Source organism: Penicillium canescens, assembly GCF_028828765.1.
Source record: "Penicillium canescens strain IBT 15451 chromosome Unknown utg000011l_segment0_segment0, whole genome shotgun sequence".
NCBI lineage: Eukaryota > Fungi > Ascomycota > Eurotiomycetes > Eurotiales > Aspergillaceae > Penicillium > Penicillium canescens.
In genome coordinates, this window is record NW_026703973.1 from 1,511,740 (window position 1) to 1,536,689 (window position 24,950).

General features: G+C 49.6%; 10 protein-coding genes across 10 annotated transcripts; 4 read left to right on the forward strand and 6 right to left on the reverse strand.

Moving 5' to 3' along the window:
* Positions 1 to 1,492: 1,492 nt before the first annotated feature.
* N7446_013307 (uncharacterized protein) lies at positions 1,493 to 2,455 on the forward strand (the record flags this gene model as incomplete). The annotated part of the gene is made up of 2 exons (XM_058522048.1): positions 1,493 to 1,585; positions 1,754 to 2,455. 2 exons carry the CDS (start codon positions 1,493 to 1,495, stop codon positions 2,453 to 2,455), a joined length of 795 nt encoding a protein of 264 aa, XP_058365525.1.
* A 101-nt stretch (positions 2,456 to 2,556) lies between these two features.
* Positions 2,557 to 3,421, forward strand: N7446_013308 (uncharacterized protein; the record flags this gene model as incomplete). Its single annotated transcript, XM_058522049.1, has 2 exons — positions 2,557 to 2,674; positions 2,735 to 3,421. 2 exons carry the CDS (start codon positions 2,557 to 2,559, stop codon positions 3,256 to 3,258), a joined length of 642 nt encoding a protein of 213 aa, XP_058365526.1. The 3' UTR covers positions 3,259 to 3,421.
* A 1,804-nt stretch (positions 3,422 to 5,225) lies between these two features.
* On the reverse strand, positions 5,226 to 5,783 carry N7446_013309 (uncharacterized protein; the record flags this gene model as incomplete). The annotated part of the gene is made up of 1 exon (XM_058522050.1): positions 5,226 to 5,783. One exon carries the CDS (start codon positions 5,781 to 5,783, stop codon positions 5,226 to 5,228), a length of 558 nt encoding a protein of 185 aa, XP_058365527.1.
* Positions 5,784 to 6,557: 774 nt separating this feature from the next.
* Positions 6,558 to 13,047, reverse strand: cch1 (calcium channel protein CCH1; the record flags this gene model as incomplete). Its single annotated transcript, XM_058522051.1, has 3 exons — positions 6,558 to 8,323; positions 8,376 to 11,397; positions 11,458 to 13,047. 3 exons carry the CDS (start codon positions 13,045 to 13,047, stop codon positions 6,558 to 6,560), a joined length of 6,378 nt encoding a protein of 2,125 aa, XP_058365528.1.
* Positions 13,048 to 13,504: 457 nt separating this feature from the next.
* On the reverse strand, positions 13,505 to 14,801 carry N7446_013311 (uncharacterized protein; the record flags this gene model as incomplete). The annotated part of the gene is made up of 3 exons (XM_058522052.1): positions 13,505 to 14,048; positions 14,119 to 14,660; positions 14,751 to 14,801. 3 exons carry the CDS (start codon positions 14,799 to 14,801, stop codon positions 13,505 to 13,507), a joined length of 1,137 nt encoding a protein of 378 aa, XP_058365529.1.
* Positions 14,802 to 15,207: 406 nt separating this feature from the next.
* N7446_013312 (60S ribosomal protein eL6) lies at positions 15,208 to 16,149 on the forward strand (the record flags this gene model as incomplete). The annotated part of the gene is made up of 3 exons (XM_058522053.1): positions 15,208 to 15,312; positions 15,585 to 15,920; positions 15,997 to 16,149. 3 exons carry the CDS (start codon positions 15,208 to 15,210, stop codon positions 16,147 to 16,149), a joined length of 594 nt encoding a protein of 197 aa, XP_058365530.1.
* Positions 16,150 to 17,219: 1,070 nt separating this feature from the next.
* N7446_013313 (sterol desaturase family protein) lies at positions 17,220 to 18,563 on the reverse strand. Its single transcript, XM_058522054.1, has 2 exons — positions 17,889 to 18,563; positions 17,220 to 17,810 (listed from the first exon to the last, which is right to left on the reverse strand). Exons 1-2 carry the CDS (start codon positions 18,273 to 18,275, stop codon positions 17,283 to 17,285), a joined length of 915 nt encoding a protein of 304 aa, XP_058365531.1. The 5' UTR covers positions 18,276 to 18,563; the 3' UTR covers positions 17,220 to 17,282.
* Positions 18,564 to 18,743: 180 nt separating this feature from the next.
* Positions 18,744 to 20,279, reverse strand: ksrA (3-dehydrosphinganine reductase). Its single transcript, XM_058522055.1, has 3 exons — positions 20,046 to 20,279; positions 19,864 to 19,995; positions 18,744 to 19,812 (listed from the first exon to the last, which is right to left on the reverse strand). The coding sequence occupies exons 1-3, from the start codon at positions 20,220 to 20,222 to the stop codon at positions 18,979 to 18,981; spliced, it is 1,143 nt and encodes a 380-aa protein (XP_058365532.1). The 5' UTR covers positions 20,223 to 20,279; the 3' UTR covers positions 18,744 to 18,978.
* A 193-nt stretch (positions 20,280 to 20,472) lies between these two features.
* N7446_013315 (something about silencing 10 family protein) lies at positions 20,473 to 22,427 on the forward strand (the record flags this gene model as incomplete). The annotated part of the gene is made up of 2 exons (XM_058522056.1): positions 20,473 to 20,653; positions 20,710 to 22,427. The coding sequence occupies 2 exons, from the start codon at positions 20,473 to 20,475 to the stop codon at positions 22,425 to 22,427; spliced, it is 1,899 nt and encodes a 632-aa protein (XP_058365533.1).
* Positions 22,428 to 22,837: 410 nt separating this feature from the next.
* N7446_013316 (serine/threonine-protein kinase) lies at positions 22,838 to 24,614 on the reverse strand (the record flags this gene model as incomplete). The annotated part of the gene is made up of 3 exons (XM_058522057.1): positions 22,838 to 23,935; positions 24,022 to 24,231; positions 24,306 to 24,614. The coding sequence occupies 3 exons, from the start codon at positions 24,612 to 24,614 to the stop codon at positions 22,838 to 22,840; spliced, it is 1,617 nt and encodes a 538-aa protein (XP_058365534.1).
* Positions 24,615 to 24,950: the final 336 nt, after the last annotated feature.

A 24,950-nucleotide genomic window follows, 5' to 3' on the forward strand; every position in this document is an offset into this window, starting at 1 on the left:
TCAATCGAAATACAGTTGAAATATAGTCTTTTATATCTCAGAGCTTCGAGTTATTAGGTGGAAGGGGTTTGACCTGCGCTCCCTACGCGCGCTGTTCGCGTATGACTGACGCAGCACTATAGTGGTAGGCCCTATCCCTTTTCTCAGGGCTTCCGGCCTTTATATAAAGAACGCATTAACTTATCCCTTGCATCTAATGACATCATCTTTGATTACTAATGAATGCTGTGTCATATCACGTGACCAACGCTAAATTCCTCTTTTCGTCCTCAAACAAGTGTTTTGGCAGTTTTCGAGAATTTGAAAATATTTTAGAAGAGGAACCGAAGGACTACATTTTTTGATTTTAAATTAAAGTCGAAAGAATCGATATAATATACTGACTAATAGATATATCGCGACTGTGATTGGTTGGGCTATTTCACGTGATCTTGTGCCAAGACTCCTTAAGGATCTCACCGCTCTGGTTATTTAAACTTCTCTCTCTCTTAGGCTTTTAATGACGAGGGTTATTTCGATGAAAATTAATACGATTGGTCGCGGGCGCCTGATTCTGTAATTTGATCTCCTTTTAGGCTTGCTGGCGGCCTGTTGTGTAGACGTGGCTGCGACCTCCCATTTGGACCCTCCAAGAAAATTATGTATGTATAAATCACCCTCAATATTAAATAAGCTACTTATAAATCATGATTTATACACGTTTATGTAAAATTGAGGGTCCTTGGCGGTTCCTTTGGCGAGTGGAGGGTCCCGGGTCCGGACCCTCTTGAGGGTCGCAGCCAGGTCTACTGTTGTGACTAGACAATCAATACAATCCGCAGGACGCCACGGGCACCTTTGTTATCTTTTTAGGGGAATCCGTCCCCACGTTTTTGACACCCCTGTGGCCCAATCAAAAACCGGCAACTAAAATGGCCCTCGCCAGCTCTGGCTCCTCAACTTCGAGATCTGAGGGATATTTTTGAACACTTTGCTTAATTAATTGGTCTATTATTCAACAATGAGGATTCTATTAGACTAAATCTAAATTTGAGCTTATTGTGAGGCTTTTAGTAGCTAGGGTAGGGTCGAGGAGGAATGCTGAGTCAGGTGGGTCTCCCGTAGCTGGCGATATCAATCCGTCGACTCTCGTCAAACCTTCACCTCTTCAACCTCAAAACCTCCTCAAACTTCTTTTCTCTCTCCCATCCCACCACGACGTCCTATTTTCTTCAAAGTTGCTTTATTTTGACCGGAAGGTCGTGGAGCTTCTGGCCTGCCCTTTTTTACGCGTCTCCGGGTGTGAATTTTACCCTATCGTTCGATACTTGGCCTAAGCCTAGGATCCCCACGCTTCGATCTCTCGGTTTCTCTAACCTTGCACTTCCAACTATTGTATTCCCTTGCTTACCTGAAAGGATCTCTCGTTAATCGTTTTTCGGGCTCTCGCCACGCGTCTCTGTCCTTTTTTTCGGCCTATCATCAGCTCTGTTCTCGGGCTCGAGAGATCGGGATGTCGTCCCGCACACCTTTTGGCCAACCGGCTAATCACCAGGTGATCATTGACCTGACTGGGGACAACGAGAATGAGACCGAAAACATTGTAGTAAGTGCTTCTCCTTTTTGTGTCCTAAGCCCCTTTGTCTTTGTCCTGCCCCACACATCCCGCCGTCCTGCCAAGAGTTTTTGATATCTTAACAAAGAAGACACTCGTTACACGTATCAACTACGCGTAGGGCGATCTGTTTTGATTATTTGCTAACCCCGCTTCTAGCCCGGCACAAATGCTATCAACCAGCTTAAAGAAGATGCAATTTCTGAAGCATCTTTAGCCGCCACCCTAACTCACCTGTTGCCAGTATTGCCAACAAAGAGAAAGAGCCTAGCAAGCTCTGATCAGTCTGATGCTTCCGACAGTGATCTCCCGCACAAATTTCTGCGCCGGGTACCTCGCGTCTCGCATGCTCACCCCACAACGCCCACCCCTCCACCTATGCGCCAGTCACAGTCGCAATTTAGCGTGGTGATTCCTTCGCCAACTTCAACTCAAAAGCGACTGAATGCTGTGGCGGAGCGGAACGCAATTAAGGGAACAAATGAGCAGATCTTCCCAATAGACTCAGAAGAACGGAGAGTCGCTCAGGCAGCATACCCTAAGTCGCGGGCACCAATCGACCGCCGTTCTACCACGTTGTCCTTCAACTCTAAAACAAACAAACCGCTTAACCTCTCACCCACTACCTCGAAACAGCACATTACCGATATCCGAGCTAATCTTAAGAAGAAGCTCGGCCAAATCAATGGGCCACCAGTCACCACTGCAGTGCAAAGCCCTAAACTTCTTGCCAAGCTAGCCGACAACTTTGAATTCACAAATGATTACATTGACCGCCCAGGCGTTGTTCGCGTTCAGAAAGAATACAATTATGGCTGTGCCTGCGTTGGGGGTGTGCCACTTCCTCGTGCGGCTGTCTAGATCAAGAAAAGGATAGCGAAGACCGAATCGTCCCTTATGGGATTTCTTCCGCCGACCCTAAGTTAATTGTGGCGTCCCGTGAGTTCCTTAGCCGTAAGGCTATGATTATGGAGTGCAACTCGCTCTGCGGTTGCAATGGTAAGGGATGTTGGAACCACGTCGTCCAGAAGGGAAGGACCGTTCAGCTACAAATTTTTGACGCCGGATCACGAGGTTTTGGTAAGACCTATCTTGATCTTTTTTATTTCATCCTATATATACTAACAATAATTGGCTTAGGCCTCCGTTCACCTGACCCGATTGTTACCGGACAGTTTATCGATCGTTACCTTGGCGAAGTTATCACTAAGGACGAGGCCGATGACCGTGAGAACCTTACTGAAGGGTCCCACAACCAGTCATACCTCTTCTCGTTGGACTGGTATGTCGACGACGATGACAGCGAGGAACAAATGAATGTCATTGATGGGCGCAAGTTTGGATCGGTTACTCGCTTCATCAACCATTCTTGCAACCCCAACTGCAAGATTATTCCGGTGCAGACTACCTCCCACGCTGATAACAAAGTGTACACCCTTGCATTTTTCGCCCTTCGGGACATTCCCGCCGGCACCGAACTAACCTTCGATTACAACCCGGTGTCCGAGGAGAGCGACGACAGTGACGACAGTGATAATAGTTCCAAGGACAACATGGGACGGAAGAAGCTGGAACCTGAGGCGGTCCGGTGCCTCTGTGGAGAGACTAACTGCCGCGGGCAGCTCTGGCCTAACAAACGCAAAAGCCAAAACACCAAGCCTTAAGGGGATCATGCCCCCAAACTGCCTATTGTCTCGCGATATTCCATTCTCGCATTCTCGGCGTTAAGCGACTCGGTTTCTTTTTCTCACGATACATAGCATTGAATGACCCTGATGATCAGAATACTGTACGAATAGCATTACTTGTCTGATAAGGTATCTATGGTATCTACGGCAATTTTGCCTTGGATTCCCTTTCATGCCGCTTATGTTTGAGCCCATAACTTCGGTGAATATGTACGATTAGAAATGCAAATATCAAACACCTTATCTATTACTTCACAACCAAGCTAGAAATTTTGCACCTTCGCTTTACTTTAGAAGCGGAGATATCGTCTACCGATAGGCATAGAATATGTATCAACGGGGCTGGCATCTGCTATCGTTATGCCTGCTGTCAACCGGTTTGTTAGGCAGCCCCGGGGGTGCCTTAGGTTGGGGTATGAAAGCACATTTGCATGCGTTCTAGATAGCCCGCCAGCAGCCCTAACAGCTCTGAATACGTGAAGACAAATGTTACCCGACTATATCTATGGCCAACCGGTCAATGGCACCAACCTATCAAAGAAATCAACCTGCGGGAAGCAACCAACGGGCAGGATGAATTCAACGGGCATAGTAAAGCCACTGGGCATGGTGAAGCCAGCCGGTGAGAAGTGGTCATCCAGTATAAAAATATCCACTTGCGTTAAATTATCAAGTATATCAAGGGTTCCGGAACGCATCAACGGTTAGTATGGCACTGGCTATTGACCGGTTGAACAAAGGCCATATTTTGATATTAATACGGCCATACGGCCTTTCATATCAAAACGCGGTGAATCGTATACCGTATCATACAATTAGACAACCCAATCCCTATATATGCTTACCGGGATAAGTACAGAACGTAAGCCGTTTAAGCACCTGGAGGTGGGGGTGATGTACCCCTATGCACCACCGGGGTCCAGGGGTAGAACCGTGGTTGGTCTACCCGACTTTATATGAATGCAATGCATAGTTGCTGATAACTGCGTCAACGGGCCAGTAGTAATATGCTTAGCCCCTAAAGCGAAGATTTGGCCGTTATATGTCGTAAAGAGTCTGCATAGCACAATAACATCTCCTCGGTATACATAGAGCCGAAGATGAGATGGCCCTTCCGGTATAGAAGCAAGGCCCGCCTTGGCTATTAGACTAAGCCAATTAGGTACATGAAATATTAGCTTATATGGAGACAAAATATTCAGGCAAATTTTGGCAATGTTATTATTAATCCGAAAAGCTCGGTCTTTGGGTACGTCGGGCCACAGCGTTCGAGACGAGACATACGAACAGTAGACTTGCGCTGATGCTCGACAAAGTTTACAACAGCTGCATTTTTTTAGAGAACTGAAGAATAATCTATACTAGATCTGAAGACCCGTTCTACCTTGTTGTGCGCACTTAGCGTATAAAGATACATTACATAGCATCTCATTTGATCATACCATCAGGAATGGCCCCGTTTGGGAGTGCGGGTATACGATCAATATATATTTTAAAAAGTGTCCTTATCAGAATGAATGAATGAATAGCAGAGACCTGGTTTGTAAACGGCCTAGCTATCTCATTGTGTTGTCTCACTAGTGCCTACCCAATCGCATAGGCACAGGCAAGGTATATATATACGTATACCGGTAAGCCACGAGAACACAACTAGCCAGAAAACCATTAAATATAGGTATATTGGGCAGCCATTAGCAGCAAGGGCTCAAACCTTGTATCGTAGTTAAAAAAATTAATACAGTCTTTGTCATATATTTCCAGTAACAAGCCACTATACAACGTTCTATCTCACATTCTTGTCCGCAAGCGGAACCCCTAACTCCGGAACCCCAACAAGATGCCATATTCACTTCCGCAAAATAAGATAAGAGCAAAAGGAATTAAAAGTAAAACCAAACAGGATAGAGTATCACAACTTCAAGAGAAATAAAAAGAAAAGAAGATCAAGCGCGGCCCTCCATAACCTCAAAGATGCCACCCATGACAAAACGGTGTACCTCCCCGACCCGCCCCTGCGGATCCACTGGCCGCGGCTCCATCAATCCCAACCCCTGCCGCTCAATGGAATCCCCATCACACCGCGACCGCTCCTCGCTCAGCGCCATATCGATGGCAGAGGGTCGGCGACGTACAACCATCATCGACGAACGGCCCCGCAGGACTGCGCAGGGTAGCACGCTCACGCCGGTGGTATTGTGGGCTGCATTGTGGAGCGGGATGTCGGAGGTGGGGTGTGGGTGCGAGGTGTGGACTGGTGAGTTCTCGTCTGAGTGAGGATCGCGGAAGGTGTGCGTGTGTGATTTGGACGGGTGGAAGGAGAGGTTAAAGAGGTGGTGGGGGGAGCTGTGTGGTGGCGAGTGTCGCAGGGAGGTTGGAGAGGAGGGTGGCGATGTGGTGGTTGAGCTTGGTGGGCTTGAGGCTTCGCTGCCTGGTGATTTGGAGTCACGGGAGCGGCGGAAGGATGTGCTCAGTGCGAGGAAGGGCGATGGTAGGTGGTGCATCTCGTGTTGGTTGGTTTTGTGGAATGTGAGGCTTTTCGGAGATGGCGATGTGGCGATGTGGCTATGTGCCTATGTCATAATAGAATGAGAGGTGGTTTCAGGAGGTACTTGGAGACGAGAGAAAGTTGGGAATCTCTTGGAATTTATGAATGTCAGGTCGAAATTGACTGCAAGGACTGTGCTGCAGGGAGAGTTGAGACACGGATTGAACGCGGCCGACGCATGCGGATGAATGCAATCGTCCCTGCAAACGGGAGTCAGACGGAGTTCCCATGTGGATTTCCATATGGATTTCCTTCGGATCAGTCTATGAATGCGATTGTCTCCTTAGAGAGAGAGAATATTAACCATTGCTTGAGAAATGATGCTCCTGTCAACTATTTCCTCTTTGGGCGATTTCAATATCCAATATTAACTAGTCCGACCCACTTGACTCAGCCATGCAAGTCGACGATTTTCATACATACCGAGAATAATATAGTGATATAATGATAAATGATAGTCAATAGTGTAGTTCTAAGGGCTTCATAAAAGCATGGGATCTCACGCCGCTGCCATGCAAAAACCTCCCGAGGAGAGTAGTATACAGCAAGAAAACCATTGTTGAAAATAAAGAAAAAGCGCCACAGAAAAGAAAAGCCCCAGTGTATCCAAAGGGGATGCCAAAAAGAATGTTCAAAAGACCAAAACCCTCCATCCAATACATCTATACCGCTCTATTCTACTCATTTCGTGAAAACATCAACATTTCCATGGATCATTGTACCCAAGATTTTAATCAGACGATCGGTCGCCGGGTCGCCGTTGCGTGAAACTTCGCCGGAGACTCTCGCCCCAGGCGGAGTTATCTAACGAATTCATGACTCCTTGGACATTCATGATGCTATTCTGACGCGAACGCGTGACAGAAGAAGACTCGAGCGTTTCGTGAGTGTCGAACGAGGCGCGATTCCCATACATGTGCTGCGGAGTGCGGGAGGGGCTGATGCTTGACCAATCCCTCGTTGGCGTGCTGGCTCCAGACGCTCGCCCGCTCAAATTGGTGTCGATGCGAGGCAGAGTTTCGTGGCGCGCTGCCGGGCTGGACTCTGCTCGTCGGTGGAGAGAGACCGGCGAGAGCATGGGCGCGACATTGGTATCAAATTCTGGTTGGGTTTGTGGGGTCATTGCTCCAGAACCGGGTTCATCGTGCTCGTCATGCTCGTCGACTGGGTCATCGACAAATATCTCGGGCACGGTGAATGTTGGGATCATGCTCATCCGGCCAGACTTCTTGCGCTCAACCTGGCGACGGAATCGACGAGACCAGTACAGGGTATCAAAAAAGCCGACGACGGTGTTTCGACGGACAGCCTCCTCCACACGCTGCAACCGTGCCCGGCGGCGCAAGAATTCTTCCAAACGTAAACTCTTGCTGTCACTGATCACATTGTGATGAGCGAGAATCATCAGGCACTGGTGGAAGGAGATGCCGCGATCAGGGTCTGCTGATACCAGGACTTCTTCGTAGAAAGTATTCAACCGCTCACGCCTTTCTCGAATAGTTTGCACGGGGATTTTTGATATGATCCGAGAGAGCTCGTCGAGATCCACACCGGCCGCGACACGCGAAGTTGGTCGAATAGGCGGCCGTGGCTCATGCAATGAAACCATCGAATTTCTTGCAAGCGAAGCCATTGAGTTTCTGTGAGGCTCGACTCGGCATCGTTCAAGGATGCTCCCAACCGAGAACTCACCCTCGTAAATCCGTGTTGCAAAGACACCAGACAATTCTCCCAGAAGGCGAGGGAACTGCTCCTTTGAGACAAACCCGGTTCCATCTGGATCGTACGTGGCCCACGCCTGCTTGAATCGGCGAATCTCCTCGCGACTAATCGCGTACAGCCCGCTGCTCCGCTGGTAGACATAGGAGAAACTCTCGAAGATAAGAGAGACAAACAGCGAGACAAAGATATACATACTGATCAAGTTCCAGGAGATGAAGAGAGACCGGGCCCATCCCGGACTTCCGCAGTCATCGTCGAGGAAGTTGGAGTTGTATGTGCAAAAGGGCGGGGCCATGGTAGCAAAGTCCTCCATGAGTTCGTTCCAACCCTCTCCACAACTGGCTCGAAATAGCAAGATGAGAGACTTGGGCACATCGCGGAAATTGATGTTGTGATCCTCGTTGTCGCCAAACTTGGTAAGACCAAACGCTTGGTTCATCGCAATGCCATACACCAAGAACAACACGAACCAGGTGGCCAGAAGATTGCCAATCACAGAAAGACTGGCTGCAGCTGTCTTGAAGAGCTGGTCAAGCTGGTTGTTTCGTGGAATAAGCAGCAAAGCAACGGACACGAGGAAGAGCTTGTTGAGCTCAACCACGACGTGTCTTTGATTGTAAGCAATATCCAAGATAGAGGTGATGAAAGCGCCAGGAACGGCTATAAGAGAAAATAGGTCCCATGAACTTCGGCTGAATCGATGCCACCCAAGGCCAATCAGACGTATCATAACATTTCCTGCGTAAACAAACATGAACGCAAAGAATATAATACCTGTATCAATCAGTCAAATGCGCCAACAGATCAAATTAAGCAAGAAACTCACTGCGAACCAGTTCCCACCAAGCAGGTTCGGGGTAATACTCCAGGACTAGCAAAAGCAAGTGGATGCAAAGAATCAAAGTCACGAATGTTGCCCATCGGCCATGCTTCTTGACTGCAATCCGGTAACACCACAGCCGCAATTTCTTGCTCTTGTCGTCAAACGAGCGCTTCGAGGGCGATACCTGTCGTAGAAGCTTGCGCAATTCCAACCAGGAACGTTGTTCGGCAGTCAAGAACGCAACTCCAGTCTGTTCTGTGTAGTTACGCATGAACACAGACACAAACAGCGTCAGGACAAACACAGCTCCAAGCAAGTTGAATACAACGAAGAACAATCCGTTCTCTGGTGCAATCATACCTTGCGGCTGCATCATCTTTCCAGTAATGCCCATCGCGCTTTCTTGCACATCGATCCAACCCTCCTGAGATACAATCTGGAACAGAATGAAGAGAGAGTCGCCAAAATTATCGAAGTCGTAGTATGCGTTCTCTACAGCGCGCGGGGAGAGAACGTCCCAGTTGTAAGGCGAATTGGCGAATTCGCCAACACAATTGGTCAGATTTCCAGCGAAATTACCGTCATTGCAGCTCATCATCTGCCCGTTGAAAAGATTGACACCATAGATTGCAAAGGGAATCAAGAAACTCATGGAGACGGCCGCCGCAGCCACGACCTTCCATCCTCCAACAATGATGACAGAGTGGAAAGTATCTTTCGCACTGTCACTGACATTCAACAGACGCAGAGCTCTCAGTGCTTTGAAGGCACCAATAGCCCTAGAGACACTCCAGTCCTCTCGGAGCGACCCGCCGACACTAACCCAAAGGGTGACTAACACAATTCCGTCGATGAAACCCCAGGAGCTTCGGAAGAATGCGTTCGGCGTCCAGAAGAAGCCATCGGCAACGACCTTGATCGTGGCTTCGATGGAGAACACAACAGCAAAGCCAAGATCGGTATAGACGAACCAATTGCGATCAGTGCGGAAATACTCCCGCTGGTAAAGTGGCGTTGTGATGCAGGCAAGAAGCACCATTGCGACAATTGCTGCGTAAATGAAAGCTGAGAAGGCATACCACACTGGTTTGTAAGGATCGACGCCCTCCACTCGTTGGTGACCACGTCCTGGACCAACAATGCGCTGGCAGAGTCTTCGAACAAAATGGTCCGGGGAGAATATGAACAGCGATTTGTTGTAGTTGGGATGCTTCACTAGGAACTCCCGCTGGTCCCGCTTTCTCTGTTCTGCCGCAGTAACAACTTCTCTTGCCATGGTTCTCGGATCCAATTCCTCGTAGGCACGGGAGAACTTCAACTTTGAGTAGAAAGGGTTCGGTTCCCGACGCATGACGAGTGTGCTGGCCTTGGTCCACATGAGTGAGATCCAGCCAGGTTGAACGGTATCCTGAGCAGCTCCTTCATGCATTGCACTGTCTCTTCGTGTGCCCTTTGGTCGTTCATCCTGCTTGCCCTCCTCTTCGTCTAGAAACTCGTGCACCACGGCATCCTTGAGCAGCATTTCCAATGCCGCAGGACCGTGATCGAGTGGATCCTTATACCGGGCTGAATCTCGACCCAGACGGAAGATCTTCGAAAGGGCCAAAGTTCCTTGAGGTGCTCCGTGAACTTGTTTCTGTTCCAGGAATGCTCTGACTTGATGCAGGCGTTTCTCATCCTCTGACACATCGAAGCTCTCCTGAATGACAGCAATGAACATGTTTAGAATGATGAAGTTCGCAACGATGAACCAAAGGATGATAAACGCCGCCGAGATCCAGGCGGTATTGAAGTCGGTAGTGTATGCAGTGGCATTATAAAGGATAACGGTCCAATTCTCACTTGAAAGGATTTGGTACATTCCCAAAAACGAGTTGTAAATGTTTCCAAATGTGATCAAGATCGTGCCACCACCTTCATCTTCGGATGGTATCTGGCTCCGGAAAAGCTGTGTTGCGAAGATGGCAGCGAGGAAAGTCATCAAGAATAGGAAGAAGATAAGGTTAAGCAGACCGACGGTGTTACGGAAGACCACCATGATCAGCTTTCTTGTCACAGAGAATGCCAGAACGACCCGGTAGACCCGTAGGATCTGGAAGAGAGTGAGAACTGTGTATGCGCGGCCTGAGTTCCTGATGGGCGGCAGTTGGATGATGCAGGTAATTATAACAAGCAAGAAGTCTGTCAGATTACGTCGCCTGTGATGAAAAACTCTCCAATCCGAGGCAAAACGCAGGATAATCTCAACGAGGAAAACGAGAGTGACCACAGTCTCGGTGGTATCGATGAATTTGGCACGGCTGGCGGACATAGACGAGCTCCTAAGCGCTTGCACAATGAGGTCAAAAATGATGATACAGACCCAAACCCACTCAGTTTGGTCATAGATACGCTTGAGGGGACTGATTTTGCGAGTCGTTGTCTCATCTTCCTCGACAACATCTATCTTTTGAACGGCAAAAGCACTGCGCTTGCTCTCTTCTCGGATCACCTGGAATGAGTGCGTGATAACGGCGACCAGCAGGTTCACCAACCAGAGACTCAAAATGACAAGACCGCAGGCAAAAAATAGAGCTGCCGCGAGGTAGTCACTGTCAGTGGTGTAGTACAACAGATCAGTAAAGGTATTGGAACTCATGATCACGAATACCATTTCCAATGAGTGTAGAATGTTGTCGAAGCCGAATGTTCCCTTGTACGGATTGCCACCTTCCATGCATATGGAGCCCTGCGGACAAAGGTATCCTTTAGGGCCGAATCCTGAGTCCAACCCTGTAGAGTCAAGCCATGGCATTTTTTCTCCGGTCGTGTTATTGAGATATCCACCGCAAAACTGCAGTGTATCCCATGCGTTATTCAATGTGAAATTTCTCTTACCCTCAGGATCAATCCAAACACAAGTTCTCCGGAAACTGGATTTGAAGCTCTGGATGCCAATGATAGCAAATAGAAGCCAGAAGAAACCAATCAGGAATGCAACATGTACGAGGAGAGGAGCTGCTCGTTTGAGACTTCGAAGAATAACCTAAAGCCCAGTAGTCAGTACCTCATTTGCCATGATGACGCAATAAGAAAGAAGGCTTACCGAAGTGCCGTTGGTCATGGCAAGCAAACGCAAGATACGAAGGCAACTCAGCATGCGGAAAATGTACAATTGGCGTGTTTTCTCCACACCCGACAATGTAAGGAAAAACGATACCCAAAAGGCGACCACTGCTACGAAGTCCAGGCGATTGAAAGAGTGTCGGAGAAATGCACGGTGGGCAAGTCTAACGCGGCGTTTATGTGAAGGGTCATCGAGGACTTCAGGATCTAATCCATTCATCCCTGTGAATGTTCGCAGAATCGAGGCTTGCGGTTCGGCTGGTAGCATGGATGCTTTCCTGGTGGTAGCCTGTCGATGGGGCGTGATCAGGTTCTTGCCCTTCTCCGCTATCGCTTTCCTGACGCCGAGAGTGCGATTCAATGTGCTGTACTCAACGGGGTTGAAGATCAATCCGGACACCAAGATTTTGGCACCTATTTCAAGTGTATATATGACGAAAATGACAAGGAAAACGTAATCGAGGTTGCTGCTTCCCCATTCCACTGAATTCGGATAATTAGGAAGCGCGTCTTCAACAGTCAACAAGATGGTCTGGATGACGATGACGATCAAAATAACGGGCTCCATAAACGAATGGACCAGGATATCACACAGCCAGAGTCGAAGGGGATGGTCTGGTCCAAAGAGCCCAAGCGACCTGCCTCTGAACGGGTTATTTCGATTCCTCCATATTCTGCTTGAGGAACGCTTCTCTCTAGCAGTTGGAGTCTCTTGTTGAGGAACGTCTTCAAAGGCCACCATCGCAGGCAGAACTGGAGGTCCGTCCATTCGTGCATTCTTATTAGATTCCTCCCTCTCAATCGACTGCTGTACAACTTCCGGTTCGTTACTCAAGTTGACCACACGCTGCGACATGGATTTCACCATGGAACTAGCGCGCTGCAGAGCTCCTCCGGAGGTGGAGGGAGACAGCGAACGTGACCGGTCACGAGCACTGCTACCACGACGACTTCCCAATCCATCCTCCAAGTGAGGGAGATCGTCACCCAGCCGTGAACCGCCGAACTGAAAAGAGTGACCACCAGTGTCGCTGCTCCGCCGTTCCTCCGTGCCCGCAGCTCCGCTGATCGGTTGTAAGTATCGAGGATCTGTCAGGCCAGCCCTATCATCATCGTCCGCGGGTATATGGTATTCGTGGGGGTCGTGGGGATCGTAAGCGTCTAGAGGCACAACATCGAGATCGGAAGCAGCATCGTCAAAACCGCGACCTCCGGGGGGACCGGACAGTGAAGCTCTTGATTGTGGTCCGTCGAAGTTCAGGCCAACCGAGGACATGGCTTGCGCAAATCCTCCCAGGTCGTCAATGGGCGAAGCAATGTCCGCATGGCCTTGTGTTGGTCGGAAAGGATTCCTGCTCGGTCCAGCCGAATCATTAGGAGACTCCTCTGCGACACTTTCATAGGCCCTCCGCGATCCCCTTCCGATCATTGATGGTCGTGAGAAGAGGCTGCCACGCGGGCTTCGGCCACGGTCGTAAGCGCCATCTTCTGGTTTCGAGAGATCTTGAAGGGGAATCTGATTTGGCGGAGCGTTCTCTTCATTTCCTGGGCTCTGGTTACTTGGCGCCATCGTCAGGCAAGATTAGATATTATCGAATCGCAGACATCGCAGGCCGGGCGGGTTGTCAGACACGGTCGCGACACGGGTGCGTGTTGATGGCGAAGCCAGAGTGAAGTCGTAAATATGCAGAGAAGAAGACAGCAATGAAAGAACAATGAGGAAGAGAGTGTTAGACTAAGACCCCTGGGGCCGACGAAGAATTAGGCCAGAAGTGTCGGGATCGCGATTGCACTAAGAGACGTCGGCATGCGCCTTTACCCCGTGGCTGGAATGCCCGCCTCACGTCTATACAATTCTCTACATTCATATTTTTCTTTTTCTTTTCTTCCCATTCCTTGTCTTCATTACTTATCCTACGCTTGTTCAGCTGACGAGGCCTTGTAAAAACAGTGTTGCCTAGTATGGTTCTTCCAAAAATAGTTCTACAAATTAAACCAAGTGAAACATTTAACAAATGCATTATGATTCAGTCGGTGTCCATCTGAGAATCCTTATCTTTAACATGTTGCCGGACGCCATCCAGGAACGCGTCTACCGCATCGCCACCACCAAGGGGTACTCCGCCTCTCCGCATAAATCCTCCATTGGTGACGGGGATCTGCAAGGCCTCGCTGATACTGGGCAGTCCACCATCGCGGAGAGCCACGGTAAGACTGGCCAAGCTCTGCATGAATTGGGGGGAACGAAGCACTTTGCGGAGAATATCCTTTTTCTGGGGGAGTTCGAGAGACAGAAGAGCAGCTTGGGCAAGTTCGGGGTCCGTGTCAGCTTCAGAAGCCTCGGCATTGCCCTGGGCCAGCAGTAGCAGCGCGGGCGGTAGGAAGCTCAGTAGATGATCGGCAGTGGTGGTATCAGCAGAATCGATGAATTGCAGTGTAGTCGAGGGAGGAAGCAGGTCTTGGAGTGTCGTAGATGGTCGTTCAGTGTCTTGGGATTGGCTCTGGTTCTGGCCGCCCAGGGACTTCAAAAAGTCCTGGACTACCGATGATGGGTTGGAATCCGTGGGTGCTCTACAGAAGTATCAAAAACAATAGTCAGCTTCAATGGCCTCGATCAAGGCTGTGAGAGATATGTACCTACGCTCGTCCACCGTCGGCACCGCCCTCCCGCGATTCCTGTCCCTCTTCACGGACGTCACCTCCTGTGGCATCGGGTCCAGCTCCACCGCTGCCGGCACCGTGGTGGTTTGGCTCATGTCCATCCACGTCCTCCATGGTCTCGTCATCGTCACCCGAGGATCGGCGAGGCAGGTTGGCGATCTCGTGCTCTACATCGACTTCCTCGCCCTGCAACAGGACATCGACAATCTCTCCAAGTTTCAGGTCACGAGGACTGAACCAGCTCAGGTCACCGTTCTCATGTTGAGATTGGGACTGCATCCAAAACAAGTATCGCTGGGAGCTGGAAGAGAACTTCAACACAAAGATACGGCCATTTGTGGCGTCCTTGCCGGACGGCTTGTAAGGCGTGAAGCTGCCATCTGAAGGAATCATGACCAGATCAAGTTCGGGTTCGTCAAGGGAGGCGCTGCGTGGGCGCCAGCAGAAGTGCACGAGATCATCTTCGGTGTAGAGGTAGAGGTAGCCCGGGGTAGGCTTGGGCTTCACAGCGCCGGTGGAGGTCTATAGAAACGCAGTCAGTAACGTTGCAATATATGCACGGATGGACCCATATGATGGGTTGATCATCAGTCTAAAACTAAGCTCACGTACATCGAGGTCGCAGATACCTGCTTTGAAGGTGATGATAGGAGCTATCGACATGGTGGGAATTTGTGACTGTGTGTCTAGCGATTGAAGCAAACGTATCGACAGAATTGAGCCACTCCAGGTGGATGGAAAGAGAAGTTGAGGGATGTGAGAGATAGCCAATACAGAAACAGACAGAAGCTTTGAGCGGGATACGTCAGTTGTTTGTGACTAGCTGTGGTTCTGCGCACGTGGTGTACGCAATCAGCCGTATTTTGTGGCCTTGAATATATGGTGTCAATTGCTGAGTCACCTTCCAGAAGTGGCGCTAGGGTTCTTCGGCTAAACACGTGATAGGGCTTTGTCCGCACAACCCTCAACGAATTCCCGCACTGGAGCCGTCTCCGCTAGCAGTCCAAGTCCTCACCTCCAATCTCCAACAACCAACCCGACAACCATTCATCCTTCGCCAGCAGCCATCATGTCGGACGGCCAGACGAAGCAGTTCGGGAAGAGCCAGAGGGTCGTGCCCGCCGACAAGGCCCAGAAGTGGTACCCCGTGGACGATCAGTCGCAGCCCAAGAAAGTCAGTACACCCTATGAACAATGGCACCAAGGAAAAAGAGGAGGATATACGACTGGCAAAGACTTGCCCCGAATGATTGCGACAATAGCATGGATTTTTCTGAGGATGTACCGTGACTTACGGACGACGTGCGGTCAGAGAGCCCACCGTCAACCCAATCTTCAAATCTTGTGCGAACCGCATATCATCCGGGGAAGATCTAGCCATGGCAATTGGCATCATTGATTTGAATTCTGTGTGAGACATGAAAGACTGACTGGCTCCATCTACAGGTCCGCAAGACTCTGCGTCCCTCCAAGGTCCGCGAGACCCTCGTTCCCGGCACCATCCTGATCCTCCTCGCTGGCCGTTTCCGCGGCAAGCGTGTCATCCTCCTCAAGTCCCTCGACCAGGGTGTCCTCCTTGTCACCGGCCCCTTCAAGATCAACGGTGTTCCCCTCCGCCGCGTGAACTCCCGCTACGTCATCGCTACCTCCAAGAAGGTCGACATCAGCGGTGTTGACGCCAAGGCCCTTGAGAAGACCTCCGCTCCCGGATACTTCACCAAGGACAAGAAGGCTGAGAAGAAGACCGAGGAGGCTTTCTTCAAGCAGGGCGAGAAGCCTCAGGTACGTACTGAAATCTACCTGGGAAAACCACTACAAGTGAAACACGATGGGATGCTAATATGTTTTCGTTCTACAGAAGAAGGTTGTCGCCAGCGCTCGCGCCAGCGACCAGAAGGCCATCGACCAGTCCATCCTTGCCTCCATCAAGAAGGAGGACTTCCTCGGCTCTTACCTCGCTACCACTTTCAGCCTCCGCAACGGCGACAAGCCCCACGAGATGAAGTGGTAAATGTGTTGCAGCCGCGGGTTCGGTAGATAGTTGGGGAGGACCATTTCCAACGAGGGGCGGCACGATTGCAGATCGGCATCCTTGCACGACTTTCAGGGGGGCGGTTTCATGAACCATGTCATGTACTCCTACGGGATCCGTCAAAAAAACGGGCTTCATTTTTTCTTAGGATCTGCGGTTAATACGGATATCCGGTTGTTCTTCTCATGTCTCCAAGAAACATGCTCCCTTTTGCGCGTGGCCGATTTGCATGAAGCCGCATTATGAAGAAAGACTTCAAGCAAAAAAAAAAGATTAAAAATCTCCTCGTTCCAGCAGGCGGGCTGGATTCTCTTTTTATGTTCAGTATGACCTACGTCTCCAATTTCCATTCCAGGTTCAGGCGGCAATCTAAAATTGGGCAATAACACCGACTTGTATATGCTGTAATCTGTAATCTGTGTAAGGTACACTAAATATAAGGTTGGTCTTTAGATCTTGTCAGTGGATATACTTCCATTGTGTGGAACTGATGTATAGATCTTGAGATCTAGGCCTACACGTTAATTTTCTCTGTCGTTACCCTGGCGATTTTCTTCGGTGAGCAGCTAAAGTAGTCTAGCTATATCGGCCTGTTAATCAAGGTTATTGTGGGACAAGCCGCTCACTCTCGTTATCTTCGAATCCTGAGGGGGTGGAGTGGTCTGTCGTATCCTAGTCTTTCGTCTCTATAGCTAATACTCTATGTACGTATTTATTGCGTCGTTGCATACTGCTCGTATATATTGTCCATGTCTGTTAATGGCCTGTCATATTTGATATGCTGTAGATCAAACTTTTGTGTTTTATTGCTATCATACGCAAGCCTCATCATCCTTCGTTGACGGTTCGATTGACTACTCAAATGAACACCCGGTAAATAAAATGGTTATAAAAGTTATAGATTTGCATCAAACTTCCGTCGTTGAGCGTGTAAATATTTTCAAAGCTAATATAATTCTATATATTCCTGGTCATCATGTGGATTACTGTATGTGTATATATATATATCGCTCTTCGGAAGAACTCTGAAACCTATAAAATGATAAAAGCACCAAAATCATTCCAAAAGGAGCAGCTCTGAATTATAAATTCAATCGTTGCCCATGAACTCATTACTCATCGCGTCGTCTCCGCCTCCCCGAAGCCCCAGCCTTAATCTTCCGCTTCGAAGACTGAACAGCTCTCCTCATTTTATCCTCGATCTCATGCTCCTCAAGCTCATCCATAATATCATCCTCTAAATCCGTATCCCCAACAGTAGTTCCAAAAACCCAATCCAAAATCCCCCACGGTCCGAAATTACCCTCCGCACCCAACAACAGATGCATATCCGTGCGGCGAGCAATGCCACCCAAAAAGAAGCTGGTCGGCATAATAGTATACCCGGAATAAACAAAGGTCTCCTCAATGGAGATAATGGACAGGTACAAAAGATATGTAAGCATATGGAAGCGGAAGAGCATAGCAGGCAGGTAGGTCGGGATGAACGTGGATATGATGTAGGTGAGCGGGTGGTCATAGTGCGCAGTTAAAGGGAAAGGAGCCTTCAGCGCATGATACCAAGTCTGGTGATATTTGGCAAGGGGATTTTTTGAGTTCTTCGAGTGGAGGACGTAGCGGTGGAGGACGTAACTAAGAATCTGAGACAATATAACATAACGTTAGCCCACTGAAGGAACAACGCATCGCGAACAACATCAACATAGAAGGGGAATAACCTCTCTTCCCAGCATTCCCCGGACCATATCCTTGAACATCTCATATGGCATAGGAAGCTTCAGCGACACCTTGATCGCACTGCGCACGCCCAAGCCCTTTACAAGCAGCGACTCGATGGCTGCCTGTGCAGCGATGCCCAAGCATATATTCAACAGCGCCCATCCGGCAATCTTGAATTCCCGGGTTCGGATCTTGCCGTTCTTCTTTCCGCTAGGCAGTCCGGTTTCGCCTTGCGCCTTGAGGACCACCGCAGCCGACGGGGTTAGGACATCGAAGGCGAAGAAGATGATAGATGGTAGCGCATAGAATAATAAGCGCACAGCGGCTGTGCCGAATAGTTCCACTCGGAGTGGGGGATGCGACAGTACCAGGGTCGTCCATGTCATGTAGAAAAAGTAGGTTCAGGCTGGTGCTGTACGATGACAGGACGGGAACGAGGAATAGCGATAGCATCGGAATTGAAAAGAGGGCCTCCATTTTGGCGAGTTTCATAGAGCAATTGCGCAGAGCAGGGGGACTTGGAGAGCGAAGCTGTGTCGCGTGCAATCGCTATCGCCGAGTCTGTGGGGAGAAGGCGGGTTTTGGTTTCCCACCAGCAATGGCTCTAGTGATGATATCTATTAATATCAGGGCATGTCCAATTTCGAGAAAACGGCATAATCCCAGACAAAAAGAAGCTTGTGGTCAAAGAAAAGTCGGGGGCGAAATTGGAGTGGCAGGAAGCATCCTTGTCTACGTCACCGCATTCCGCGTGAATCCCGAGTGGCGCACCATATCTTCTCTACACAATTGGCTATTTCATTGATTCAACAATGAGATAAATTACCACGGAGATATTTGGAATGAACTAGATTAAAAATCTCTTTTTTTTTTAAGGACAGAAACAACCAGGATTACACGATTGAAACCACGATAAGGATGATGTCGGTTGTTTGTGCATTTAGGATATGCGACCAAGAATCACATCGCACAGTCGGAAAAGGTATAGGTCTCGGCAAGGCCAGACAAAGGATACGCTGAAAAGACAGATCTCGGGGTATAACATACAAGAAGTGCTGGACCATGTGAAAGTAAGCATACACCCAACCCCTATGACGCCGGTGCACCTTTGGGAAGTCCATTCTTCTTTCCCCAGTTGAACGCCTTGTTGCGAAGGTCCGGAATGACCTGTAGGAACACCACATTGCTGAGCCAGCCCAGCAGGGTGTCTCCCAGGATGCTGTTTCGCGGACTGGGTCCAAGGGCAGCACCCTTCATGATAGCGCCAATGAACATGGTGGTGATGAGGTACTCGCCGCGCTCCAGAGCACTGATGGAGATCTGTGCGACATCCTTTGGTGTCTGGGGCTTGTCGGCTTCTTCGAGTTGCTTCGTCAACTCCGGCTTAGTCTTTTGTTCGTTGTCAAATCCGGGGCTGAGAATGCCCATGGGGAAGATGGTGTGAATCTTGACATCCGCAGCGGGAGCTTCAGTACGGTGTCGCTGAGTAAAGGCGCCGTTGTACATTTCAATTTCCTGGCTCAGAGTATCGGATAGTGAACGAATGGCTGCCTTGGCAGGCGAATATGGCGAATAGCCAGCAATGGGCACGAATGCCAGAGTAGAGCAGGTAAAGATAAGATGTCTCCTGGGGGTCTTCATTTGTCCACTTGGGGGAACGGGGGCCAGCCAGTTGCGGAGCGTGGCATGAGCTGTGTTGGCGGCTGTCCAATAGATCGTGTCCATTTGCTGGCGATGATCTTGGATGGGCACATCAATGAAGAATCCGGGACGAGAGAAGCCTGCGCAGCACCAAACAATGTCAGGAGCAGCACCGGAATTCCACGCTGTGGCCTCTGCGATAACTCGCTCGCACTCGGCGGGATCAATGAGATCAGCACTGATATAGTGGAACTTCTGCGTGAACCTGTTACCGGCAGCAGCCTAATGATAGGTGAGCAATGGTAATCGGATGACCAGGAAGGTTTCTTTCACCTTCATTTCATCAACGGCAGCCTGAAGCTTCGAGATTGTGCGAGCAACTACGATAACGCTGGCGCCTTTCTTGGACAGTTCAAGTGCGACAGCTTTGCCCATGCCATCGGAGCCACCGGTGATGAGAACGGTCTGGAAGAAACAGTCAGTGTAATTCAATTTGATGAGCGCCTTGCACATACCTTGCCCTCAACAATGAACTCGTTCTTTAGAGACCCAAAACCAAACATCTTAGCAATGGTATAAGCGATAACGGTGCAAATGAGTGCGGAAGCCCCCAAGACTGAGGTGGATGTGTTATACAAGGGAGCTAGAAAGGTTAGATGAGGCATCTGAGAGGTAAACGCGCGAATATTCATGTCGAATGGGCAGCTGCGTTGGGGAGAGGAAAGCGCGATGCGAGGTGTATGAAATAGGGATACCAAAGTTCAGGCTTATATTGGACGTCTGTGGTGGTGATGTGTATTGTTACTGGTATTCATATTTCAACAGTGCAAATAAAACAAACACCCCCACTTGAGACTAGCGCAAGGCGGTGAAGGCTCAAAAAATAATTTTATCTCAGGTCCACGGGTTATCGCGATAGATCATTGTCGCTACATTCTCACAATGGGTAGCAAGAAGAGAAAGGCCGGCCGTCCGGCTCAAAATAAGTCAGCCCCAGAGCCCACCAAGTTCGACATTGAAGAGCGCTTCGATGAGTCTGAAGATGAATTCCAAGCCGGCCGGGACCATGTTCTACTGGAAGAAGGCCCAGAGGCAAAGAGACGGCGCAGAGTTGCCGAGCAAGGTTTGTGGATATCCTAGTTCACTATCATGGGGAATTATTGTCTGACTATTTTACAGAGGAGATGTTCGAGCCCTCCGACGAAGAAATTCTAGGCTATAACGAGGCGGACTCGGACGAGGATGATATGGAGGACGAAGAAGAGGATGACTACGATGACATGGGCGAGCCAAAAAGGAAAGAAGGCGCCGAATCCGACGAAGAAGAAGGCATTGCTGCCTGGGGATCATCGAAGAAGGACCTCTATAATGCAGACCAGATCGAGACCGAGATCGATGCTCTTGAGGAAGAGCAGGAAGCTAAGCGACTACAAAAGAAGCAGTTGGAGGCTATGAATGAAGCCGATTTCGGATTCGATGAGTCTGAATGGGTGGAATCTGGCAAGGGAGCTGAGGACGAGGAGGATGCCGGCGTGGTCACTGAAGTGCTACCGCAGCTGGAGATCACCGAGGACATGGATACCGACGAAAAAATGAAGATTTTGAAGTCAAGATATCCGGAGTTTGAGCCATTGGCGAAGGATTTCATCGACCTCCAGTCCACCTATAAGGATCTCCAAGATGCCGCCTCGAACGCTTCCCCTACAGAAGATGAATCCACAGATGAACCGCAACCCTCTCCAGTCGAGGTGGTGAAGTTCCGTGCGTTGTCTGCTTATCTTGGCACTATCAGCATGTACTTCATGCTTCTTTCCTCCCCATCCCCCGACACGATCAACGAACATGTCCCGATGACCCCCGCCGAGCTTCGACAACATCCAGTGATGGCCTCGCTCGTTAAGTTCCGAAAGCTCTGGAACACAGTGAAGGATCTCGAGGCCATCGAAGAATCTGACATCGAATCTGACGAGGAGTCAATCCAAGAAATCGAGACGAAGCCCAGCAAAGTCCAGAAGCAACCCAAGACTCAAGAGATCAAGAAGTCGAAATCGAAGAAGCTCAGCAAGGCCGCGGCAGCGCAAGCCGAAGCCGAGGCATTGCGAGCTGAGCGTATCCGAAAGACAGAAGCCGGTCTCGCTGATCTCGACGATCTGGTCACCGAGCCTACCCGGAAGCGCAAGTCCCAGAAACTCAAGACAGCCGCCAAGGACGACGATTCCGACTTCGGTGACGAAGACGCCCTCACAGCCCGCGAGGCAGAAGAGAAGGCCAAGCAGAAGCGCTCGCTCCGCTTCTACACCTCCCAACTGGCACAGAAGGCCAACAAGCGTAACGCCGCAGGCCGTGACGCAGGCGGAGATGCCGATCTTCCCTACCGCGAACGTCTGCGCGACCGACAGGCTCGTCTCAACGCCGAGGCTGAGAAGCGTGGCCGCAAGCAACTCGACGCTAGCCAGGAGCTTGGCGGTGACAGTGATGAAGAAGATCACCGTGTCGCCAAGGAGCTTCGCAAGGACGGTAACAAGTCTGGCACCGACGATGACGAATACTACGACATGGTGGCGGCTCGGTCCAAGCAGCGCAAGAGTGACAAGCAAGCGCGCGCTGATGCTCACGCCGAGGCTGCTCGCCAAGGCGGCCAAGTCTATGAGCAGGAGGAGGTCGGGCCTGATGGCAAGCGTGCCATCACATACCAGATCGAGAAGAATAAGGGTCTCATGGCTAAGCGCAGCAAGGATTCGCGTAACCCGCGTGTCAAGAAGAGAAAGAAGTACGAGGACAAGAAGAAGAAGCTTGGTAGTACCAAGCAATTGTACAAGGGTGGTGAAGGCCGCGGTGGTTATGGTGGTGAGCTTACGGGTATTAAGAAGAACCTGGTCAAGAGTGTCAAGCTGTGAACGCTGTTTGATCATAAAATTCATAGTCTTGTGTGTGTATGTTTTCATGGCGTTCGCTGCGGGCAGTCTCAGGCATTCGATGTGTATATAACCCCGATTTTCATCCCTGGTAACTCAAAGATCAAACTGTTCTATTCATTTCTTTCATCATTTCCTACATGCAGCAGGTTTATGCTCCTATCCACGACTTAGAAGAGGGTCATTAGCATATGACAACTATACAAGGGCACGAAAAATATAGAGAACATACACTTTGCCTTTTTATCAGGCCGTATCGGAAACAAAGGCAATCCCTCTGCAAACTGAGGACGGTGAGAAATCTCAATAGATTGAGATTTAGATTGCCGCGTGCTGTCCGAAATACAGAAAGTCAGCATAGCTCACGGCACATACTAGACATTGTAAGTACTCTACCTCGTATCAGGTGAGACCGGCGAAGTAGGAAGCACTTCCCGAGAGCGACAACTTCGTTTAGGCATAATCTCACGAGACGCGTGTCTGATCTTGGAGAACCGGACTGGACTATGCTTGTTGCTTGTACTAGAGCTTCTCGAGGCCGGACTTTCAGGTTCTGGCGTTGGATAGGAAAGTTCTGATATTGGAATGGGCGCTGCGTCGGATCTTCGGCGGGCGTATGGCGGAAGGACATCGCTTGGTGATTTGCTTGAAAAGAGATGTTGAGGCTGAGTGTCAAGTTTGGACTCGCTGCTTTGAGAGCCGCTATTATTAGACCGCGCAATTGACTCGGTGTCTGAAGCTGGGTGACCGTGGTTTATTGACGTTGAAGCAGCTGTAGGGCTCGGAGTTGGGGTCGCTAGCCTAGCGTTGTTCAGGGTATTGACGAGTTCTTTATAAGTATCCCCATCTAGCCCCAGACTAGCTGGTGAGATAGACATATGCTGTGTCATTTGTAATTTGGGGATTGTCCTTGGAAGATTGTTGCCCAAGTCGACCTTACCGGGGATCATAGAATCTCGGGACCCGGGGCAAACGTGCGACTGTGAAGCAACTTCAGGTGTATCTTGAGTAGTTGGAATGGACTGGTCGGTTCTATCAAACTCCGAATCTTGTAACATAGGTACCAGCCAGGCATAGTCCAGAGCATCTTTGGCAGTAGGCCGATCTGATGGCTGTGCTGCTATCAGGTCCACCAAAAAGGATGTCGCTTCTGAGCTGACTGGAGATCGGGATGAGTCGAAGGGAAGATTTGCATTGCCTTTGTAGTAGTCAAGCAAATCAACTTTTCCGGAGAAAGGGAGTTTTCCAGTGAGCATGTTGTAAGCTACCACACCCAGAGCCCATATGTCAACCTTGGGGTTGAGTTCTGACCCCAAAATCCGAATTTCCTCTGATGGTTCCCAAATATTTTTATAGATTTCGGGAGCAGTGAAAGCCGGCATTTCGTTAAACGTTTGTAAACCCATGAACCCTTCCATTACGCGTTTGCTGATGCCAAAGTCGCCGATCTTGACCCACCAGTCCGGGCCTATAGATAGAACAAAAATGTTCTAACAAATATCAGACAGAGCAAGCATAATAAGAAGCAAAATGAGAAAGTACAGGGCTAAAATAGAGACATAGAGTTTGAACATACCTGTGGCTTCAGATCACGGTGAACGAACCCATTGCTATGCATAAAGTCAAGACCCTCGAGAAGCTGGAAGGCAATCTGCTGTGTTTCATTTTCACGAAATAGCTGCGTCATATAATTTCCCAAATCACCGAGAGGCAGATACTCCATTGCAATAAACAGAGATTTAGTATTCTCAAACCAACCCGAAGACTTCACGAAGCAGCCGTCATACTAGATAAATTGGGTCAGTAGTGTACAGCAAAGAGTTTCGAGAAAGCAGCTGGCAAGGCCAATCCCAAGCTTACCTTCTGCTGCGAGAAACGAGCAATAGCCTCCAATTCGCGATTGAAATCTATCGACTCCAAGGACGGGGCCGACTTGCGAACTTCCTTGACAGCCCGCAACTTGCCCTCACTCACGCATTCCTCCAGCCAGACCGTACCAAATATGCCAATTCCAAGGTGCCGCTTTCGTTTCCATACTTCGTTGCGCTCACGGCGCCTCCCACGACGACCAGCGATGGTTGTGGATTCAAGAAAGGTGTGTGTTATAAGCTCTGACTCGAACTTGGTGTGTAGCTTCGAGTCCTTGATAAAATCGGAAACTTGCGACATGCGGGGCACAAAGGAACCCCAGAATCTGGGCGGATGCAATGTGGATCACTCCTGTGATGAGGAGGGCGTAGATAGAAGCTACAGGTAGGTAAAAGTCACTTGTAGTTGTTATCGCATTGAGGATATGTAAGAATGAAAACTTTGTCAGAGGCAACTCGGAGCCTCATATTGATTCAGCCGACATTGTTACCACACGTAGACATAGCCGGGGTAAGCAGGGGTCAATTCGCTAGGTTCGGCCCCCAGTTGACAGGATGAAAGATGAGTGGAGTGAGGCAGCGTCTTTATTCTGATAATAGTATGGATCGACAACGCTGGTTCGGCCAACTAATGATG